This window comes from Argopecten irradians, chromosome 16, assembly GCF_041381155.1.
Source record: "Argopecten irradians isolate NY chromosome 16, Ai_NY, whole genome shotgun sequence".
Lineage (NCBI taxonomy): Eukaryota > Metazoa > Mollusca > Bivalvia > Pectinida > Pectinidae > Argopecten > Argopecten irradians.
The window spans coordinates 2,451,237-2,475,810 of NC_091149.1; the positions used below are offsets into that span (position 1 = coordinate 2,451,237).

The 24,574-nt window shown below is 37.7% G+C and overlaps 1 protein-coding gene across 1 annotated transcript; it reads right to left on the bottom strand.

Moving 5' to 3' along the window:
• Positions 1 to 427: 427 nt before the first annotated feature.
• On the bottom strand, positions 428 to 15,366 carry LOC138311040 (zinc finger protein 493-like). The gene is made up of 2 exons (XM_069252465.1): positions 15,268 to 15,366; positions 428 to 12,043 (listed from the first exon to the last, which is right to left on the bottom strand). Exon 2 carries the CDS (start codon positions 11,823 to 11,825, stop codon positions 9,099 to 9,101), a length of 2,727 nt encoding a protein of 908 aa, XP_069108566.1. The 5' UTR covers positions 11,826 to 12,043; positions 15,268 to 15,366; the 3' UTR covers positions 428 to 9,098.
• Positions 15,367 to 24,574: the final 9,208 nt, after the last annotated feature.

Here is a 24,574-nt window from a genome sequence, read left to right on the forward strand (position 1 = left end):
GTCACTGATAACATTAACTGTATCGTTCACGTATATGTTCATAAATGTCGTATTTAATGTCATCGATGGCGTAAAAAGTTGAATTGTGGCATAGTCAAAATTTCGTCGCAGTCATCATTTTTTATATATCTTATGTATTTTGGTATTGTTCATTACATGCAAGTCGTTTTAATTCCATCATCTAAGTATTGCGATGAACATTCATATACACGACCATTATCTGCTATTACATATACTAAATATTAAACACATTTTCGTTTTCTAGTTTACAAGAACTCGTAAATTGTATAGTTTTGACCAATCAGGCGCTTCCGTTTTTTAAAATCAACTTAAAATCGTTTCTTTTTTTATTTCGTCTACTTCCGCCCTTATGATTTGTTAATTAAAATACTTCAGAATGGTGAATGAAGTAAAACACAACCCGAAATTAACTAAATACACACTTTTATTTTAACATTTGGTATATAATATGTAAATACATAGTATTAAAGCATGCTTCTATCACGGCACAAATTGTCTTGTCTCAAAATCTCAACCCAAAAGTCCAGCTTTACTCGTAAATATCAAACTAGTAAATACATTTTTTAGAACTATCATAAAACGAAATGGCTTTTAAAATCTCAATTATTTATTCTACTATAAGATACACGAATCGACTTAAAAAAGAAACAACCTTTTGTCAAAAATAGACTTCCACTAGTTACATTGATCAACTTAATAAATCAGATTATTAACAGATATTGCATATCGTAAAATGTATGATTTTTTCTAACTACGAGTAAAAGGCATGTTTGTTTTTTTTATCAGATGTAAACCCCAAAGTCGGTCTGTTCTTAAAACCGTAATAAATCAATAACAAACTGTAAACCAACTTACTTTTGCGGGCGATCAAATTTTAAGTTTTTCAGAAAACAATTGGAATTCGCGAAAATTAATTTCAGCGCAATACCCACAAGGCTTAAACGCCAAATATCCGCAAGGCGTAAACGTCAAATATCCCCAAAGCATAAACGCGAAATACCCACTAGGCGTGTAAGCGAAACATCCACAAGGCATAAACGCGAATTGCCCACAAGGCGTTAACGCAAAATACCCACAAGCCTTTAACGCGAAATACCCACAAGGAGTAGACGCGAAATACCCACAAGGTGTAAACGCGAAATACCTACAAAGCGTAAACGCTAAATACCTACAAGGCGTAAATGTCAAATATTCCCAAAGCGAAAACGCGAAATACCCACTAGGCGTGAAAAAGAAACATCCACAAGGCATAAACGCGAATTGCCCAAAGCCGTAAACGCAAAATACCCACAAGGCCTAAACGCGAAATATCCACAAGGAGAAGACGCAAAATACCCACAAGGCGTGAACGCGAAATACCCACAAGTAGACGCGAAATACCCACAAGGCGTAAACGCGAAATACCCACACACAAGGAGTAGAAGCGAAATACCCACAAAGCGTAAACGCGAAATACCCACAAGACGTAACGCGAATTACCCACAAGGCGTTATCGCGAAATACCCTTAATGCGTAATCGCGAAATGCCCACAAGGCATAAACGCGTTTATATAAGGCATAAACGCGAAATTTCCACAAGGCACAAACGCGAAATTTCCACAAGGCTTAAACGCTAAATATCCACAAGGCGTTAACGTGACATTACGTCGCCGCAAAAATCAATTGGTTTACAGTAAATTTAATAATATCACAAATCAATAATTTCTACGTCAATTAAAAAGAACTTGATTAGTTTTCAGACTCAGGAGAGAGACCTTGTCTAGTCAAACGACATCTCATCATGGTAAAATGGAACTATAGCGGACATATCGATCATGCGATGTTTATATTGGTATATATAGGGCTGCCTCACCTGGTAAGTAGGATGGGACACAACTGGTGACCAGATGTTTTGGAGGATTTCAAAGTTGTAGGGACTAAACGTACCATAAATGAATTGTATATGACACTTTAAAATGTTGTTATTGTGAGGTGTAACATGCAGGTAGGGAAATGGCTGTAGTTTTGTGACATTGTAGTCATGGGATCTTTACAACTGGGAGAAATGTATCCCTTCACAACTCAATTGTATTTGACGGATTGAATTGTCTTGTGGAATGGCGATGTAATATATAAGGATTTGGGCAAATCCTGTCTATAGCACTATGTGTTATTTAACAACAATTTGTGTTGTGACAAGTATCCCAGCACCATCGTAATACAATTTGTGTTGTGACAAGTATCCCAGCACCATCGTAATACAATTTGTGTTGTGACAAGTATCCCAGCACCATCGTAATACAATTTGTGTTGTGACAAGTATCCCAGCACCATCGTAATACAATTTGTGTTGTGACAAGTATCCCAGCACCATCGTAATACAATTTGTGTTGTGACAAGTATATCAGCACCATCGTAATACAATTTGTGTTGTGACAAGTATATCAGCACCATCGTAATACAATTTGTGTTGTGACAAGAATATCAGCACCATCGTAATACAATTTGTTTTGTGACAAGTATATCAGCACCATCGTAATACAATTTGTGTTGTGACAAGTATCCCAGCACCATCGTAGTTCAAAGTCACAAACTTCTCCGATTTCAGGGATTTCGAGCCAATTATCACGAAGAGGTAATTAAAAGGTACGAAAATAAAGAAAGCTTGTTATCTTACCATTCAAACCCCTGTGTGTGGCAAACGCTCGTGTGATAACAAAACCCTGTGTGTTGCATACGTTCGTGTGATAACAAAACCCTGTGTGTTGCATACGTTCGTGTGGTAACAAAACCCTGTGTGTGGCGTGCGTTCGTGTTGTAACAAAACCCTGTGTGTGGCGTGCGTTCGTGTTGTAACAAAACCCTGTGTGTGGCGTACGTTCGTGTTGTAACAAAACCCTGTGTGTGTGGCGTGTTCGTGTTGTAACAAAACCCTGTGTGTTGCATACATTCGTATGGTGAATTTATTTGCTGCTTTATACAATTGACTTGATGCTCATATATAGTGAGGCATGAGTGTGTAGACGATATCTCACGCGTGTGTGTCTTCCGTACGTAAAATAAAATCAAGGGGTATTTGACGACAGATATAGTGCCACGGATCAAAGGTTATAAAATGGGACAGGGTTCGAACTACAAAATGTAAAATTGACTAGAGATTCCAACATGCATCATTTGAATATATATATCTTTGTTGTGTCACGTGATATATTGTAACACTGGGCTCACAATTCAACAGATAACATAAAAACTACAGCTACAAAAATAACCTTGACCGAGCGTCCTCTAACCCCAACACCAGACATAGACACCGGGCAGATATCGAGTGTTCGGGGCCGATACTTGTTCATGTGTCACAACGTCTGTTGTTTTGACGAGAGTGAACTCAGACTAAACACAACCAAATCAGCAAACAGAATTTGGTTTCTCAGTTTTTCGAGTGTGTGTATTTTCGAGGGTCGATGTCTGTAAGATAGTTATAAAATTAAATAAAACATCGTTCAATTATTGACTTTCCACTACACAGATGATTCCCTCCACTATGGAATATATATATAATAAAATGATTCACTAACAATTCTGGCTGGGTTCCTCACGGTTTTTCACGGTGGTAATGCTGATGTAACAGAGTCATATTAAATCCTCAAAAGTGTAATACCATATTACAATGCGTATATCAGGTACCAATATTCACTTAAATGTTAACATAATCTAATCTTATTTCATGTAAAAGACAAAAAAAGCTAACCTTATTTCGAGGGAACATCAAAACAAAAGCTTACCTTATTTCAAGGGATCGAAAAAAAAGCTAAACTTATTTCGAGGGAACATCAAAACAAAATCTAACCTTATTTCGAGGGAACATCGAAAAAACAAGAGATCCCAGAGGGATCTTGGCGTCCACCAAAGAATGACAAAGGAAAGATGGATCTTTTCTCTACTTTTTAAACTTTTTCAAACATACTACATATAAAATTTGAGACAGATCGCTTCAGTACCTTTTGAGAAATAGCAGTAACAAACTTCAACTATCAAAATCCAAGATGACTCCTTGGCGGCCATCTTGTTGATCAATCGGTCCCAAATCACAATATGCACATCTAGGGCCCTAGGGGAACCTACATGTGAAATTTGAGAAAGATCCATTCAATACTTTATGAGAAATAGCGATAACAAACTTTGAATATAAAAATCCAAGATGGCTGCCTGGCAGTTATTTTTTTGACTGATCGGTCCCAAATCACAATATGCACAACTAGGGCCCTAGGGGAACCTACATATGAATTTTGAGACAGATCCCTTCAGTACTTTCTGATAAATAGCGATAACAAACTTTGAATAACAAAATCCAAGATGGCTGCCTGGCGGCCATCTTGTTAACCGATCGGTCCCAAAATGCAATATGCACAACTAGGTCTCTAGGGGAACCTACATATGAAATTTGAGACAGATCCCTTCAGTACTATCTGAGAAATAGCCATAACAAACTTTAACTATCGAAATCCAAGATGGCGGCCTAGCGGCCATCTTGTTCATCGATTGGTCCAAAAATGCAATTTGCACAACAAGGGCCCTAGGGGAACCTACATATTAAATTTGAGAAAGATCCCTTCAGCACTTTTTGAGAAATGGGGATATCAAACCTTAACTATCAAAATCCAAGGCCGTCTGGCGGCCATCTTGTTTTTCCTATCAGCCTCAAAGTCTGTATGGCACAAATAGGGACAAAGGGTAACCTCCATGTGAAGTTTGAACAAAATTCCTTCAGTAGTTCTCAAGAAATATTGATAACAAACTTCAACTGCCAAAATCAAAGATGGCTGCCTGGCGGCCATCTTGTTTTTCCGATCAGCCTCAAAATCTGTATGGCACAACTAGGGACCAAGGGTAACCTCCATGTGAAGTTTGAACAAAATCCCTTTGGTAGTTCTCAAGAAATATCGATAACAAACTTCAACTGCCAAAATCAAAGATGGCTGCCTGGCGGCCATCTTGTTTTTCCGATCAGCCTCAAAATCTGTATGGCACAACTAGGGACCAAGGGTAACCTCCATGTGAAGTTTGAACAAAATCCCTTCAGTAGTTCTCAAGAAATATCGATAACAAACTTCAACTGCCAAAATCAAAGATGGCTGCCTGGCGGCCATCTTGTTTTTCCGATCAGCCTCAAAACCTGTATGTCACAAATATGGACTAAGGGGACCCTCCATGTGAAGTTTGAACAAAATCCCTGCAGCAGTTTTTAAGAAATAGTGATAACAAGCATTGTTTACGGACGGACGACGACGACGGACACGGACCACGGACGCAGGGCGATTTGAATCATCAGATGGTGGGCTAAAAAAGCAAACCTTATTTCGAGGGAACATCGAAAAAAAAGCTAACCTTATTTCGAGGGAACATCAAAACAAAAGCTAACCTTATTTCGAGGGAAAATCAAAACATAAGCTAACCTTATTTCACGAAAAAGTCGAAACAAAAGTTAACCTTATTTCACGAAAAGGTCAAAACAAAATCTAATTCTATTTTAGGGACGGCTTAATGGGAAAAGGATGACATCCATTTCTGCTGATATTACTTCAAATCAGAGAAATCCAAATCTGTTTGGTAGATTATTGGGGTAAATGGCAATGGGGACTAACCTTACTAAATATGGCACACGCAAAAATGGCATTTACATCGAAAAAGTGATACAAAATGAACATAAAACACACTCTCATATCATTAATGTCCGGAAGCATCAGCCGGAACATCTTACAGACGAATAAAAAAGTAAAAGTACATATTAATATAAGGGCCAATAGCACGAACACAATGTATATCAGATATGTATGTACTCATGTAAATATGGTCAGCGATACAATTCTACTGGGAAAACAGATTCATAGTACCAAAACAATGGAAGACTTATAGGCAGCAGAACATCACTCCATCAAAAATATTGAAAAAGTAAAACATAAAAGACACAAAATACAGAAGCGGGATATGTGAGTACAAAAATAGCATGACTATCAAAGACTGAAAATATTTGGTTCAAAGAGGCGCAACTCGAATAGTTTTGCTGGCGAGGTTCCAGATTGTTTGCACCAATGTTTCTAGATCCTCGGCGCACATAAAACCATGACAATATCATATCACAAATAAAATTTGACACAATACTTATGGATACAGTTAACCACCTTTCTTTCACGGATACTAAATTTCAAGATCTCCATTTCAAATTAAGTTAGCGAGGATTCGCGTTTGCTGATCAATATAAATTTGCGAAGGTGGACTTTCGCGAATTTAATTTTTTTCGCGAACGTCGCGAAAGTCAATCGCAGACAGAAGAAAGTTGGCTAACAAAATTCATTCTAAAGCATGCATGATTAAAAGTAGAATTTACTTATCTTTCATTGTATCAATGCAGGACGTAAACTGCCTTCGATTGGAAAGGTGAAACAGGTATTGTTCATGCTCATTGACAGTTTCATAAAGATTTAACTTTGCGATTAAAGGTTCTGTAACACTAGAAGACGAGGATTTCTAACGGGGAATTATTTTCGCTGTTTAAATCAACTGCGATAAGCGCCAAATAAATTGCACGCGCCAAAGTTTAGATAACAGTTTACAAATTAAATCTGTTTTCTTATGGCTCGTACCTGTATTGATTGTCTTCGTGCTTTTCAGTTAATTAAAGAAATCGTCTTAAAATTGGTTAAAAAATTAAAACATACGAAGCAATGCATAATTATATAACACAACCTTCCAACAGTAAAATGGAGTCAAAAACATAACATCATTGTGAGTAATATACACAAACACATGGCCAAGCATTATGTACAATAAAGGAACATTATTAGCGATACGTCATTTACAAAAGAACACAATCCCGCACCACGCAGTCAAGGAGTAACGACCCGCTCCTACTCATCCGCAAAGGCAGATCATTTTTTTCTGAATGACGAAAAGAACGACTTGATACAAATAAAGAAAACTGATAAAAAACATGCAGTAAAAATATTGGCACAAAGTGTGTAGGATAGCACACAAACTAGTACATGATACAAACCGTCTAACAAACCTCTGTAACTATTGCTTTACGTATGACCGGACAGGGGCACCAGATGTGGACAGGGAATACCAGTTTTGGGCATCAGGCACCATCTTGACAAGGCCATGTGGCCTCGTCCGCATCTCGTGTCAAGTGTCTGACGGAGCGAGACGAATGGAGGTAACTCTTACAGGACAGATAAAGACAGATGGACGTCGGGGACTGCATTGAACACTTATGTATAGTTTTAATATAAGACACACATTGGCCTGTATCAAATGTCAAATCAACTCAAATTATTTTCGTGTGAATATCCTATGGAAAATTACATGTTATATTTGAAATGTAATGTCTTCTCAACTCGAATTCCACTCAAAGTCAATTAGTACCTAAATAACGAAAAATGCAAAGTTTATAAAGTAATTTCCTAGAATACGAAAACATGAGCAGTGTAAATTATCGAGAGTACCAGTGACTATAAATGTAATTTTAGAATCTGTAGACGTATTTGTACAATGTGACAGACTTAGACGCCGTGAGTGGTTAGGGTTACCGCAGACCTAACACAGACCTGGGCCATCACTGATACACAAGGAAGTAGGTTTCTGTCCGATCAGAGAATTCAACAGACGTAAGCACTAGGTTGCCTACCACGTGTGGTTCTAACGATACGATTATGACTATCGATTATGCATACTTAAAAAATCAAACATATCAAATGAACTTCACAAACAAGCAATATCATAATATACACATGCACATAAAACAATGAAAATCATTCATTCAGATCTTTCAATATGATCAGAAATGGTACGTAGCTTCCAACACAAGCTGTGTATTTCCCGTAAAACATGAAATACAACAAAATGAAAAAAAAAACTAATAATACATTTACAACTGAAATATTGGCACACATTTTATCAATAGTATATCCCCACGAGTGACCCTCAGTGGCACAGTAGACACAGGACACCCCCTTGTCCCGGACAATCTCAACATCTTATACACAGTAAACGCGGATACTTTCGCGGATACATATTTTCACTTAATGTACACGTTATGAAAATGTTCGCACTGCACATTTTTACTCTAATAATTCGCGTATCTAGATTTAAAACCAGCTGATATGTTCGCGCAGAAACTGAAAAATGTCACACCACGAATAAATCCACATTTACAGTTATCAACAACCTTAAAGTGAACAGTCGGGCAAGGATGGCTAAAGTCGGTAAAATTGTGTGAATGTATCCAGTATAATTTCTTATGAAATAGAAAAATAAAATCTCTCGCCAAAATCTGTCTGCGTGCGAAAAATTAATTCAAAGTATGGAAATTCTAAAACGTCCTCCCGGCTGACTATGTCCGTGGTTACATTTCCACGCATCCTCGCTTTCAATACTTTTAATTTGCCTTTACTTTAATGGTCAGAACTGGGAAACGTAAGCAGAACTTGGCCGTCGTATTAATAAGTGAGAACTTTTAGAAGGCCAATGAACGCATTTAGACTGGTTTTCTTTGCCCGACTATTCACTTTAACTAAACAGTACCATAAAGTTGAAATGTCAAACCTTACTTTATACCAGAACGACATTCAAGATAGCAATGTACTGTTCCATAGATTTAACATCGGGATTAAAAACAGAGAAAGAAAAAAATCCAACAAGGAATATTATTGGGATGTTACACATTTGTAGCAAGACCATTTTGTAAATCGTTACTTAAGATAATGGCTTTTGATTAATGGTTTAGAACCAAAATATTAAACAGGCAAAAAAAAAAAGAAAAAGAAGGGGGTTCCTTTTCGGTTAATCATTCACGTAATATTTAAATAACTTCCTCGAGCTCAATAGGAAATAGGCAGTGAAATATCAAACGCTAGTTCTGGAATCTTAAACATATCCATGAATAGTCGACATACAAATAAGATGACTTACGACTCTTCTTGGCAAAGCAGGCCTCACAATGAGCCCGATCAAGCGACGTAGCAATATCGCTTTGGACTTGTCGACATGCAATGTCAAATGACCACGTGTTTCAGCGTTTACGCGCGGTATCTCCCACCGGATCAGTTAGTCACGTTGCGATGATCAAATTCATATGGCTTCACAGCATGCAAACCCGAAGTGGTGTTATAGAAGCCATTCTGCATACCCGTGTGCCCGGACTGTGAAAAGAGATTTCCCGCGGGGGACATATTTTGACCCGACTGTGTAAAATTCAGCCCGGAGTGTAAAATCGTTTGTCCGGATTGTGTCATATTTTGGCCATCCTGGGTGACGTTGTGTTGTGCGGATTGTGGCAGACTTTGTCCGGAAGGTGTCATGCTTTGTCCCGACTGCGAAATACTTTGTCCTGCCTGTGCCATATTTTGTGCTGATTGTGACATATTATTTTGTCCTGATTGTGTCATACTTTGTGCGGACCCAGACATGCTGACAGACGTGAAGGTTTGCCCCGACTGTGTAAAGGTTTGACCGGCGTGACTAATACTCTGTGCGGATTGTGTGATATTTTGCCCGGGATCCGACATGGCCTGTCCGGATGGTGAAAAGGTTTGACTGGACTGAGTATACGTTTGAGCTGACTGTGTGCTATTCTGTCCCGACTGAGAGAAAGATTGTCCCGATCTTGAAATATTTTGGCCTGGCTGCATATTCATCTGTGCCGACTGAGGAAAAGCTGGACTATTTGGCGTTTCTGTCCTGGTTGGTTGCTCCATCAGTGACTTGTCTGCAAACAGTTTCCTAAGGTTCTCGTCAACAAGATTCTGCACTAGTCTGTGCTCTGAATGCTCGAATTTAAAAGGATCGGGTGAAAACTGTCTCTCAGAGCTCTGCACTGAGGTTTGGCTTTTATCGCTGGTGGACTTCTCGGATCCGAATTCTTTTTGGCTGGCTGTCTCATCGGAAGCATCCTGAGAAGAATCTTTCGACGCCATAGGGATTGCCATAGCAGCATTGCGAGCCATTGGTTCCCCAATAGTTGTGTTTCTGGACGCCGAGTCCATGCTGATGTTCCGGGACAGAGTTTCTGATATAGTTGATATCAATGGCTCCACCGTGATATTTGTGTTGCGGGACATTGGCGGAACCATGGATGGATAGACTGAATCTTTGGGCGATTTTACTGAGTGAGTACAATTATGCTTCTTCAGATGGTCCGATCGGTTGAATCCTTTCCCACATATTTCACACTTAAAAGGTTTATCGGGCGAGTGGATATACTTATGCTTTTTGAGGTGATCAGTTCTGTTGAAGCCCTTTCCGCAAATCTCACATTTGTATGGCCTTTCTGAAGAATGAGTATCGGTGTGTTTCTTGAGGTGATCTGATCTATTAAAACCCTTACCACACACGAAACATTTGAACGGCTTCTCGGTAGAATGAGTGTGTTTGTGTTTCTTTAAGTGGTCGATTCTAATGAATCCCTTCCCGCAAATGTCGCAAATAAATGGACGTTCACGTTCTGGCCCGTGAATGCAGCCATGCTTCTTTAAATGGTCAACTCTGGCAAAACTCTTTTGGCACAAATCACACTTAAATGGCTTTTCTGTGATTTGGGAGCAGTTGTGCAACTTCAGATGGTCGGACCTCTTGAAGCCCTTTCCACAAAGAACACACATGTACGGCTTTTCACCTGTGTGGACAAACATGTGTTCTTTAAGATGGTCGGATCGGGTGAAATCTTTTTCACATCGGTCACATTTAAAAGGTCGGTCCTTTGCGTGAATTCCCATATGCTTCTTCAAATGATCTTTACGGCTAAAACACTTGCTGCACTCTTCACATTTATATGGTTTCTCTTTTGGTACTGCATCCTGACCTGGTGCCTTTGTGGTAGTCTCTGGCTTTTTTGGCGTGGTATTATCGGAGGAAGAAGCGGCAGCGGCAGCGGTGGCAGCGGCGATGGCAGCTGTGGCATGAGGAACACAGTTATGTGCATTGATGTTGTCGGTCCGCTCAAAGTAATCTCCACAGAGAATGCAAAGGAACGGTTTCATCATGACTTGCATACTTATGCGTTCTCTCAACTGTTCCACAGTGCTACCGTACATCAAATCATTAGTATTGGATTTCTCAGTTCTCTGGCGACAGTTATGGTCATTCACATGTGTTCCGTTGAAGCACAACCCACAAAAGATACACATAAAAGGTTTAACGGTTGTCTGCATACGAAGCTGTTCCCTTAAGTACTCCACTGTTCCGTAATTATGACCACATAAGTCAGCGCTGCACGATGCTGGTTTCTGCTCTACCGAGATAGGAACGGCCTCTTTGATAGGTTCAGAGCAGAAATCGCTTCTTCCTTGACCAACATTGTGTGGCTGTTGTTCCCGTATGGATTCGGCAGCACTTGGGCACCTTTCAAGCGGTTGTGCATTGTTGTTACAGGGCGATTTCCCAACATCTCCTATATTTCTTGGGTCTTTCAAAGGGTCTAAGATCTGCTCACCCCCGTGTTCTTTGTGCGACGGGTGTACGACTGGAGACATCAGGTTCTTGTTACCGTACATACTGTAGTTCGCGTGTTTAACCCCTGTCTGTATACAGTTATGATCTTTCAGCTGTTCTGCTCTCTCAAACGCAGCACCACAGTTGTTACACTTGTGTGGCATGTTGACGATATGGGGAGGGACCATGCCATGCATGTTAGCTTCCTCAAGTCCTCTGCCAGTCAAGTAGGACTGGTAATGCATGGGCGACATGTAGAACGGACGAATGTTCGTCTCCTCGTAGATATTTCGCACAGCTCCATACCGGCCATCCGCATAGCGCATTACAGAGGCATCCATGATTGTACTTCTCACACTACCACTAGCCTGATGGATGCTGGAGTCATGGTGATAAGGAGAATGTTTGTGGTTCTTGATTTAGTCTTCTGTTTAATGTTCTAGGTCTTTCATGGTTCACACAATTGTTCTTGACTTCAGACTGCAGATTTATATACCAGCTCAACACATTTCTGGGATCAGAAGGGAATGACAAATGTTGTTCATTGGTTCCATGGAATCTGGGAAAAAAGACACAAAAAAACAAACGTTAAAATATATGCCACTACAAATGCATTTTCTTTCAGAATATTTCTTTGTCTGATGTTTAATATCTTTAATGATAGAAATTATATCAATTCATTATTGATATTAATTCCTTTAATTTGATATCATAGGTCAAATAACCTTATATATATTTAAACTTTTTCTTGTCAAGTTCTCCAAGGCCTAGAGACCTGATACTGGACATATACATCTGTAGCATGCTGAGATAAAGGTTTGTTAATATGAATGTCTTTCATGACCATGATTATTCCTTGTTGGTGAAAAGCCCATAAAATGGTCCAATGACAATTTCTAGTTTTTTTAAAATGTAACTGTACAAGTAAAACAAGTTTGATTTTGTGCATTCCCAAAATTTATTAGTTTACCGTTAACACTACAATTAATATCACTCCTGGGGTCATTTCAAATAGATAAATTAAATGCTGAATTTTATAATGCGGATCATCCTTTGTTTTCAGGTGTTGCCTCATTTAAAGTGTAGTATATAGCTAAAACAACTAAAGATTTTATCATTTTCATTTTTAACATAGATTCTGGGAACACACTAACTTTCCAGTTCGCTGAGCTAAAAGTTGCCAAAGCTATTCTTTTCTCTTTAGCAAATAAAAATTTCGTTTAGCAAATTGTGTACATGTATTCACAGCATTTCATAATGAAAAATTCAATCACTTAGAAGCACCAAATAATGTATTTTATGCATCAATTGAAAAGTACACACATATAAAAGTTTCCGATCATTCCCCACCATACTCTGTCGTGTGTATTTAATTGTATTACATTCCTTCAACATTAAAATATATATGGTACAGTCACGGTTTAATTTATCAACTGTTTTAGACTTGTTGTGAAAGTAACGCGACTGAAATAAACTTTTTCAAAGAGGACATACTATACAGCAAAAGCATATAACGGATAGTGGATTGAGATTAAGTCGTGCAGACACATTTCACTGATGTTTGAAGTTCATGTCAGTGTGAATGGATATCCGGCGAGTAAAGAAAAACTTTCCTTTTTTCGCAAAATAGGATGAATTTATTTTAGCAATTAGCCAGATCAATGCGTTGATAAGGCCAAAAAAAAAACAATATGTCTGTTTAGGGTCACATGAGGCCAAAAAATAGAGTAGGTAGGTCAGATTTTTTTTTTATATATATATATATATATATATATATATAATTTTCATGTCACAGATTTATCGCCACAGATGCAAACGAAAATGTTGCATCACAAGATTTTCATTTTTTAACAAAAAAAAGTTTAGGGTCGGAGGGTAATAAAATTTTGGCCTAACGAAAATGCGAATGGATAGCTTGAGCCCAGAGATTGACTTAGAGAATTTATTTGGTGTTGTAATTAGTTGTAATCTAAATTCATTACGGATGTTCTAACTATAGCTATAGTAACATTACAATTATCAATTTATTATTAATAATTTTATAAACTTTTAACATGGACGTTGTAGAGAAGGATATGTCATTTGTGGTTTTGGATGAATACGTCGCGAGCACTTTTGTGTTTGCGCATGCGCACTGATCATGACATTTGGCAATGACTTCATGCTGATTTCCCTTTGATATCCGCCAGCGCAACCTTTGATGTAGCTTGCTAGTGCGAGGGTTACCATCTTACTTTCAGTCATTTCATGAGATGTAGTTATATTTTTTTAATGACAAAAGATCCCAGAGGGATCTTGGCACCATCTATGTCTGACAAAGGAAAGATCTAGAGGGATCTTTTCTCTGCCTTTCAAACTTCAACTATCAAATTTCAAGATGGTAGCCTGTCGACCATCTTGTAGACAGATCTGTAGCAAAATGCAATATGCACAACTAGGGCCTAAGGGGAACCTACATAGGAAATTTGAGAAAGATCCGGTAACAAACTTCAACTATCAAAATCCAAGATGGCTGTCTGGCGGCCATCTTGTTGACCGATCTGTTCCAAAATGCAATATGCATACCTAGGGCCCTGGGGGAACATACATATGAAATTGGTAATGATCCCTTCAGTATTTTCTGAGAAATAGAGGTAACAAACTTTAACTACCAAAATCAAAAAGATGAGCATCTGGCAGCCATCTTGTTGACCGATCAGTCCCAAAATTAAATATGCACAACTAGGGCCCTAATTATATATATTAGGGAAACTACATGTGAACTACTGCACATGATATGTGACTGAAATTGACTGCGTTGACATGTGGTTATGCTCTTAAAATTTATGTTTTCAAAACCTAGGTAATAAGTAATTAATTACTGTAATTGTAATTATATATTTATAACAAAAGTAATCAAATCTATGTAACTATGATTACCAATTTACAGTGTCAATCATAGTTACAGAGTGACACAAAAATAATGGATATAGAATCATTCCTATATCTAATTGATAATATATTGACATTAACCAACTTCAAAATACAATTGAATATGGAGTTGAATTAAAGATAATATGTCATAATCATATGAGAGAAGTTGAGATTTAGTGGATATTCCGAAAACATCTAATACAATAATGTACATGGATATGTTTCTGGTTTCGGGATATATAATAGATGGATTATCTATATTTCATTTTAGTTCTGAGAGTACACTGACAGAGGAACGATACTTATGATCGGTAGTGGAAGAAGACGATGAAATGTGTTCCAAGATCTGCTAACATTACGTTCAGAAAATGTCCTAGGAACAGATCTAGAGCAGAAGTTGAAAATATTGCTGATGAGCCTGGATTGCCGATTTGATGGAATATAAATCTACATGAACAGTTGGGAAACGAATCGATTTAGAATTACAATTTATAAGTTTGCACGTTAGCACTCTTTATAGCATCAGATAATTACGCGTACAGCATCCCATGCAGTTGAGCATCCCAATGGGGGACTACGAAAAGAATTAACCCAAAAACTACAGAAGACTTTAAAATATAGCCTAAACGTAGTATATCTTTTACCACATGAAACATATAAAACGAACTTATTGGGCAAAATAAATCCGATAGGCAGCCTCTTATCGTCCCAACTATTCCATATTTTCTGAACGACCTCACCACCAAACATGTAATTCAATCCCCTTCTGAATCATAGTTTCATCCCAGACCCGATCATCCATATCTGTGGAAATAAAGTTAGATTAATCCGAGATCTACGTATAAGTTAAGTATTATTGGACATATTTACCTCTAATGATGGTACAGCCATGCTGCTGTAGGGATGAAAGTTCATATTTTCAACATCAGCATCACCGAAGCCAGCCTTTGTTTTGGAGCGGAAGTACTATTCTGGTTACTTCCCCTGAACGACTGCAGGGGCACCTGCACGTCGAATAACGAGTCGAGCGGATATGCTAGATTTTTTCTCTAGTTCAATATTTGCTTAGGAATTCTGAGACAAAAAAGGATAGCAAACAGGAAGTAGACAATTTTAAATAATGTTATGCACAAGATAGAGCTAATGGTATTTGTATGAAATATGCGACTTTAAATAAAATTTGTTGCATTATACAAAACGTACGGTACAATGTACATGATTAATTTATGAAGAAATAGACAGGCTGTATATGTATATATATATATATGTGTGTGTGTGTGTGTGTGTGTGTACAATCTTTCTGCTGTATGTAAATTATTGCTTAATGTGAATGCAAAAATGCACACACAATTTAAAAAAAAAGTGTAAAAAAAAATGTATTATATCGCAAGAGATTTAATCTCTGAAATCACTTAGACAATTTCACGAGTTATTTTTCAGTTTAAAATGAAATACATGTATTCTCATACATGAAAATCCCCCGCGGATCGTGGTTTCATTTCCAAAGTTTGGAAACAGATTGAATTTGATAAATATACATGTATGTTTGCATCTATTTTTGACTGAAGCGTTTGTTATGTAACAGGAGCGTGTGATGACCAGACAGACGACACAGGTAAGGTATACCTATTTTCTTTAACCTCAAGCTAGGGGTGCAAATTCAATTCAATTGGTAACATGCTGTGACAGCTTCTGTACTTGTATAACCTATAGCTAATTATCGCAGTAAAGTCTACCCGCTAGTCTATACTTGACTCCATGGGGTTTTGTTTCAACTAATGACTATAAAACTACCCTATTTTCATCAAAATGCGCTTATTCTTTCAATTAAAAGTGATTGTTATAATATTGGTTTTTTTTTTCTCAAAATAAAGATCTTGTTTTTATTGTTCTTTTTTTAGGAAAGGGAGAGAGGTTTATTAAACTATAGTTATCATAGTTAAGTGTATACTAATTAAGTCCCTGTATGTATAGGCTAAACCTGCCTATATCATTAGGGTGGGTTTTTTTTAATTTTATTTTTTTTGCCTAATATATATTACGTTATAAATTTTCTTTTAAAAAGTCTAATAATATAGGCAGGTTTAGCGACTATATGTATACATGAACAGTATGTGCATTCAAAACGTGCTTCTAGACAATGGAAAATTTTCAAGTCAAGAGCTCCAATATCCCCAGCCCCACCCCAAACCTACGTGTATGTGTATTTCGCCACACTGACACTAATACTGTCCTCTGGCCATGAATTGTCATGTGTTACCTGTTATTAACTAACACCCTGGTATTGGTATACATAAAAGTCCAATAAATCTAGTATAGAAAAGGATGTGGTTATATAATTACACGATTATGAATAAACGTACACATTGTAGTACTGAAACCATGAGCATATACATCTGTATATGTTTCTGGTAAAACTAGAGACTTAGATATATAATGTACATAATTGTTCATGCCTGGTACAACCTATAACCTAGCTAGAATAAATGTAGCTACATTATACATCTACATATATGCTGTACATGCATATCCATCAAAAGATTTTGTGTATACTGTTGTAGTTTGAATATCTAAATGTAATTTCTTAATGAGACCACATGGCAATAGTTTTAATTAATAAGACTGTCCAGCTTTAAAAAATATTTATAGGATTTGTTTTAGTTATAAATACAAAATGTATACAATCAAATTTAAAAACTGAAATATTGTTTAAAACAAGTTTCCAGGGGTTTGAAGATGTTGATCAAATATGTAATACATCAACATTGTAAAGACTAAAATTGAATGATGTTGTATCAAAATTTTGCTAAAGTAATAAATTAATTAAAGCCAAATTAATGGAATCAGACTGATGATAAAACTTAATGAACAAAAAGGAAAATTTGAAAATATTACTTATTCATTTATTAAATTTAATTTCGTTGACTTTCTCTAGATAATTATAGATTTGATATATTTAAGAGTACATTATATTCTTTTTTAAGGCCAATCTAGATTCTAGACTAGTGTAGCTACCAGACACCGGTTGGCTTACACTCAACTGTATACATGTATATATAAATACAAAATATACATGTATATTGCTTTGTTTTCGTTTCTTTCTTTTGAGGACATTGACGGATACAGAAAACAGGCTTTTACTTAAAAAAGGAAATATTTTATGGGTTTTTTCCGCATATTTGAACTACATTGCACAATATGAGTTATCTCCCCTCCTCCGTATTGACGAAATGACAATCGCTATCATCTCTTTTATCTATTGTTTGTTTCCATGTGGAAAATGTAGAAACATATAACTATTCGAGGAAATTTGTATTATACACGTCCAAATTTTGTGAAATTTTCTGAACTAATGAATACTAAAATTGATGTACAAATGTTAAAATCTGTGCATCTTTTCATAAGGAATAAATCACTCCTTAATATTAAACAAATCTTACATATTTAGACAAGTAAAATCATCAATATCTCAACGAAATATTCCCAGTTCCTTAACGCCTTTTCATACTTGAAAAAAGAAGAAATATGCGGGCATGCTTACAGCTACTTCCTGCCAAATAAAACCATTGTAACCGAGCTCAAAGCTGCCAAAGGACAGAAAATCACATTAAGAGTCCGCACGACAAGACATAACATTGATCAAAGGACAAACATTTATTTTGAGCCGACATTTTATGTTACGAATAGGAAATAAACGTGAGAGATTCTAACAACGTCAAACAATGCATGCCGATAATATGGCGGTTTGTTTTGTAAGTGACAATCGATGTACAGCATTATGACGTCATTTGTCATTTATTATGTAACACCGACAAAAGTAGTTCTAATCAAAGTTAAAATTTAAGATCGGTAGGTCGTATTCCACTGGTGGAACATAAATGAACACATCCAGACCCATTATACAATGACACGAAAGTGGAATAACACGACGTATTGTAGACGAAATGTGTTATGCTTGTTTACAATTTCCATTGCAGCCCTACCATGTAATCTTACTCAGCGCAATTGACATTCATTAGTCTATGAACTGCCATTCACTTATGTTGACGTCATTATCATTGTGACGTCACTATTACTGTACCAACGATCACCTAAGATGGCTGTTCAAATGACAGTTCCGTCGTTGACGAATGAATGCTTTATTCAAAGTTGTGTATGCGTGTTGTATGATTACCGTGTATAACTCTGACATGACGTTGTGTTGTATGATTACCGTGTATAACTCTGACGTGACGTTGTGTTGTATGATTACCGTGTATAACTCTGACGTGACGTTGTGTTGTATGATTACCGTGTATACCTCTGACGTGACGTTGTGTTGTATGATTACCGTGTATAACTCTGACGTGACGTTGTGTTGTATGATTATCGTGTATAACTCTGACGTGACGTTGTGTTGTATGATTACCGTGTATAACTCTGACGTGATGTTGTGTTGTATGATTACCGTGTATAGCTTTGACGTGACGTTGCGTTGTATGATTACCGTGTATAACACTGACGTGACGTTGTGTTGTATGATTACCGTGTATAACTCTGACGTGACGTTGTGTTGTATGATTACCGTGTATAACTCTGACGTGACGTTGTGTTGTATGATTATCGTGTATAACTCTGACGTGACGATGTGTTGTATGATTACCGTGTATAACTCTGACGTGACGTTGTATTGTATGATTACCGTGTATAACTCTGACATGACGTTGTGTTGTATGATTACCGTGTATAACTCTGACGTGACGATGTGTTGTATGATTACCGTGTATAACTCTGACGTGACGTTGTATTATTGTATGATTACCGTGTATAACTCTGACGTGACGATGTGTTGTATGATTACCGTGTATAACTCTGACGTGACGTTGTGTTGTATGATTACCGTGTATAACTCTGACGTGACGTTGTGTTGTATGATTACCGTGTATAACTCTGGCGTGACGTTGTGTTGTATGATTACCGTATATAACTCTGACGTGACGTTGTGTTGTATGATTACCGTGTATAACTCTGACGTGACGTTGTGTTGTATGATTACCGTGTATAACTCTGACGTGACGTTGTGTTGTATGATTACCGTGTATAACTCTGACGTGACGTTGTGTTGTATGATTACCGTGTATAACTCTGACGTGACGTGGACGTGATCGTTGTGTTGTATGATTACCGTGTATAACTCTGACGTGACGTTGTGTTGTATGATTACCGTGTATAACTCTGACGTGACGTTGTGTTGTATGATTACCGTGTATAACTCTGACGTGACGTTGTGTTGTATGATTACCGTGTATAACTCTGACGTGACGTTGTGTTGTATGATTACCGTGTATAACTCTGACGTGACGTTGTGTTGTATGATTACCGTGTATAACTCTGACGTGACGTTGTGTTGTATGATTACCGTGTATAACTCTGACGTGACGATGTGTTGTATGATTATCGTGTATAACTCTGACGTGACGTTGTGTTGTATGATTACCGTGTATAACTCTGACGTGACGTTGTGTTGTATGATTACCGTGTATAACTCTGACGTGACGTTGTGTTGTATGATTACCGTGTATAACTCTGACGTGACGTTGTGTTGTATGATTACCGTGTATAACTCTGACGTGACGTTGTGTTGTATGTTACCGTATAACCGTGAGTTGTTATGATTACCGTGTATAACTCTGACGTGACGTTGTGTTGTATGATTACCGTGTATAACTCTGACGTGACGTTGTGTTGTATGATTACCGTGTATAACTCTGACGTGACGTTGTGTTGTATGATTACCGTGTATAACTCTGACGTGACGTTGTGTTGTATGATTACCGTGTATAACTCTGACGTGACGTTGTGTTGTATGATTACCGTGTATAACTCTGACGTGACGTTGTGTTGTATAATTACCGTTGATAACTCTGGCGTTGTCACTGTTATTTATTATTGATATGCATACGTTCGGTGCACCGTCTATCGAACCTAAAACGTAAAGACGGAAACGATGTAAAAATCAATCTCAGTATTTCAACATAAGATCGGGAGTGATCACGTGACCATGCGATCGATATCGCCAGCATTAGTATTCGATAGAGTTGCCGTGGCTCAGCGACCCACGCCAAGACGAGTGTGGGGAATGCAGGGTGAGGAAGGGAGGCGTATCGATCAAAACAGACGACACTCGTGTATATACATCATACACAACACATGTCTTTGATATACAAATCATACACAACACGTGTCTGTGACATACACATCATACACAACACGTGTCTGTGACATACACAATACACATTATATACAACACATGTCTGTGACAAACACATCATACACAACACGTGTCTGTGACATACACAATACATATCATCACAACACGTGTGTGTGTGACATACACAATACACATCATACACAACACGTGTCTGTGACATACACAATACATAACATACACAACACATGTCTGTGACATACACATCATACACAACACATGTCTGTTACATACACAATACATATCATACACAACACGTGTGTGTGACATACACAATATACATCACACACAACACGTATCTTTGACAAAACACATCGTACAAAACAAATGTCTTTTATATACACATCATACACAACACGTGTCTGTGACATACACATCATACACAATACGTGTCTGTGACATACACATCATACACAACACGTGTCTGTGACATACACATCATACACAATACGTGTCTGTGACATACACATCATACACAACACATGTCTGTGACAAAAACATCATACACAACACGTGCCTGTGACATACACAAAACACATCATACACAACACGTGTCTGTGACATACACATCATACACAATACGTGTTTGTGACAAAAACATCATACACAACACGTGTCTGTGACGCACACAATATACACAACACGTGTATGTGACAAAACACAATACACATCATACACAACACGTGTCTGTGACATACACATCATACCCAACACGTGTCTGTGACAAAAAACATCATACACAACACGTGTCTGTGACATACACATCATAAACAATACGTGTTTGTGACAAAAACATCATACACAACACGTGTCTGTGACGCACACAATATACACAACACGTGTATATGACAAAACACAATACACATCATACACAACACGTGTCTGTGACATACACATCATACACAACACGTGTCTGTGACATACACATCATACACAACACGTGTCTGTGACAAACACATTATACACAACGCGTATCTGTGACATACACATCATACACAACACGTGTTTGTGACATACACATCATACACAACACGTGTTTGTGACATACACATCATACACAACAAGAGTCTGTGACATACACATCATACACAACACGTGTCTGTGACATACACATCATGCACAACACGTGTCTGTGACATACACATCTTACACAACACGTGTCTGTGACATACACAATACACATAATACACAACACGTATCTATGACAAATACACATCATACACAATACACATCATACACAACACGTGTCTATGACAAATACACATCATACACAACCAACACGTGTCTGTGACATACACATCATACACAACACGTGTCTGTGACATACACAATACACATCATACACAACACGTGTCTGTGACATACACATCATACACAACACGTGTCTGTGACATACACATCATACACAACATGTGTCTGTGACATACACATCATACACAACACGTGTCTGTGACATACACATCATACACAACACGTGTCTGTGACATGCACATCATACACAACACGTGTCTGTGACATACACAATACACATAATACACAACACGTATCTATGACAAATACACATCATACACAACACGTGTCTGTGACAAACACAATACACATAATACACAACACGTATCTATGACAAATACACATCATACACAACACGTGTCTGTGACAAACACAATACACATCATACACAACACGTGTCTGTGACATACACAATACACATCATACACAACACGTGTCTGTGACATACACATCATACACAACACGTGTCTGTGACATACACATCATACACAACACGTGTCTGTGGCATACACATCATACACAACACGTATCGGTGACAAAACACATCATACACAACACATGTCTGTGACAAACACATCATACACAACACGTGTCTGTGACATGCATATCATACACAACACGTATCGGTGACAAAACACATCATACACAACACGTGTCTGTGACATACACATCATACACAACACGTGTCTGTGACATGCATATCATACACAACACGTATCGGTGACAAAACACATCATACACAACACATGTCTGTGACAAACACAATACACATCATACACAACACAAGTCTGTGACATACACAATACACATCATACACAACACGTGTCTGTGACATACACATCATACACAACACGTGTCTGACACACACAACAGACACAACACGTGTCTGTGACATAGCATCATATACAACACATGTCTGTGACATGCACATCATACACAACACGTGTCTGACACACACATCATACACAACACGTGTCTGTGACATACACATCATACACAACACGTGTCTGTGACAAACACAATACACATAATACACAACACGTATCTATGACAAATACACATCATACACAACACGTGTCTGTGACATACACAATACACATCATACACAACACGTGTCTGTGACATACACATCATACACAACACGTGTCTGTGACATACACATCATACACAACACGTGTCTGTGGCATACACATCATACACAACACGTATCGGTGACAAAACACATCATACACAACACATGTCTGTGACATACACATCATACACAACACGTATCGGTGACAAAACACATCATACACAACACGTGTCTGTGACATACACATCATACACAACACGTGTCTGTGACATACATATCATACACAACACGTATCGGTGACAAAACACATCATACACAACACAAGTCTGTGACAAACACAATACACATCATACACAACACGTGTCTGTGACATACACATCATACACAACATGTGTCTGTAACATACACATCATACACCAGGGGCGTAGGAAGCGGGGGGGCAGGGGGGGCAACTGCCCCCCCGTTCCCCAGGACGGGGGGGCAAACATGTCTTTTTGCCCCCCCATTTTCGCCGACTGAAATTTTCTAAAAATGCTTATTTGAAAGAAAAAAGGGTCCTCCTACACATTTTTCGTACTTCATTCTAGAAAATTTTCCGCTGCGCGGCGCATTTCCTAAAACGTTCAAGCACATAATGTCAAACCTTAAATAGTGAAAATTCAATACACACAAACTAGACTAAAAATGTCCATCAAGGGATTCTATGTGCTATTTAAAAAATGTCTCTTAAAAGATCAATTTGTTTATATGTCTTAGCGAGACAATTAATTCATTTTTTTATGTTACACAACAATGTGCCGATGGTGTGAAGCCGGTATATTCAGATCGAGTAGGGTTGCATAATGTTATGACGACACAATTATCATTTCTAAATGCAGGTAGCTTTAAATCGAAAAATTACCATGTTAAGAACGCTTTATAATCATTAAACTTTATCGTAAAACTCATCTCAGCCATTCTAAATCGTAATTTTTTCCCCGGGGGAGACCCCCGGACCCCCCTAACACCAAATTCTCACGCCTTTGGGCGCTCGCAAATTCATCAAAATGCATCGTAAAACTCATCTCAGCCATTCTAAATCGTAATTTTTTTCCCGGGGGAGACCCCCGGACCCCCCTAACACCAAATTCTCACGCCTTTGGGCGCTCGCAAATTCGTTTTTTTTAGTCTGTTAATTTGTCATATTTCCATGTTTAAATAGTAAATACTTGAACAACAACTTCTTCTGAATAGGCGAGCTTTGCTGTTCTCCGACAGCTCTTGTTTTAAATGGCTGTAAGATGTTTAAGATATTTTATCAGAGCTAGTTTAAATCATGTTTGGATATATCAATCAACTTGCTGTTTTACAAAAGACTAATTACAAAAACTTGTTAAAAGTAGACCAATTGACCAGTTTATTCAGAAATGGTATGACTATATTGATAAGTCTTCTTGAGGACTGACATATTCTATATTTAAGACATTTTGGCATAGAAAAATATGCCTCTTGTCTGTCTCTGATGCAAATAATACTTGTTCACTGATACTTTGGTCCCAGGAACTTAATGAGAATTAGCAATTCAGAAT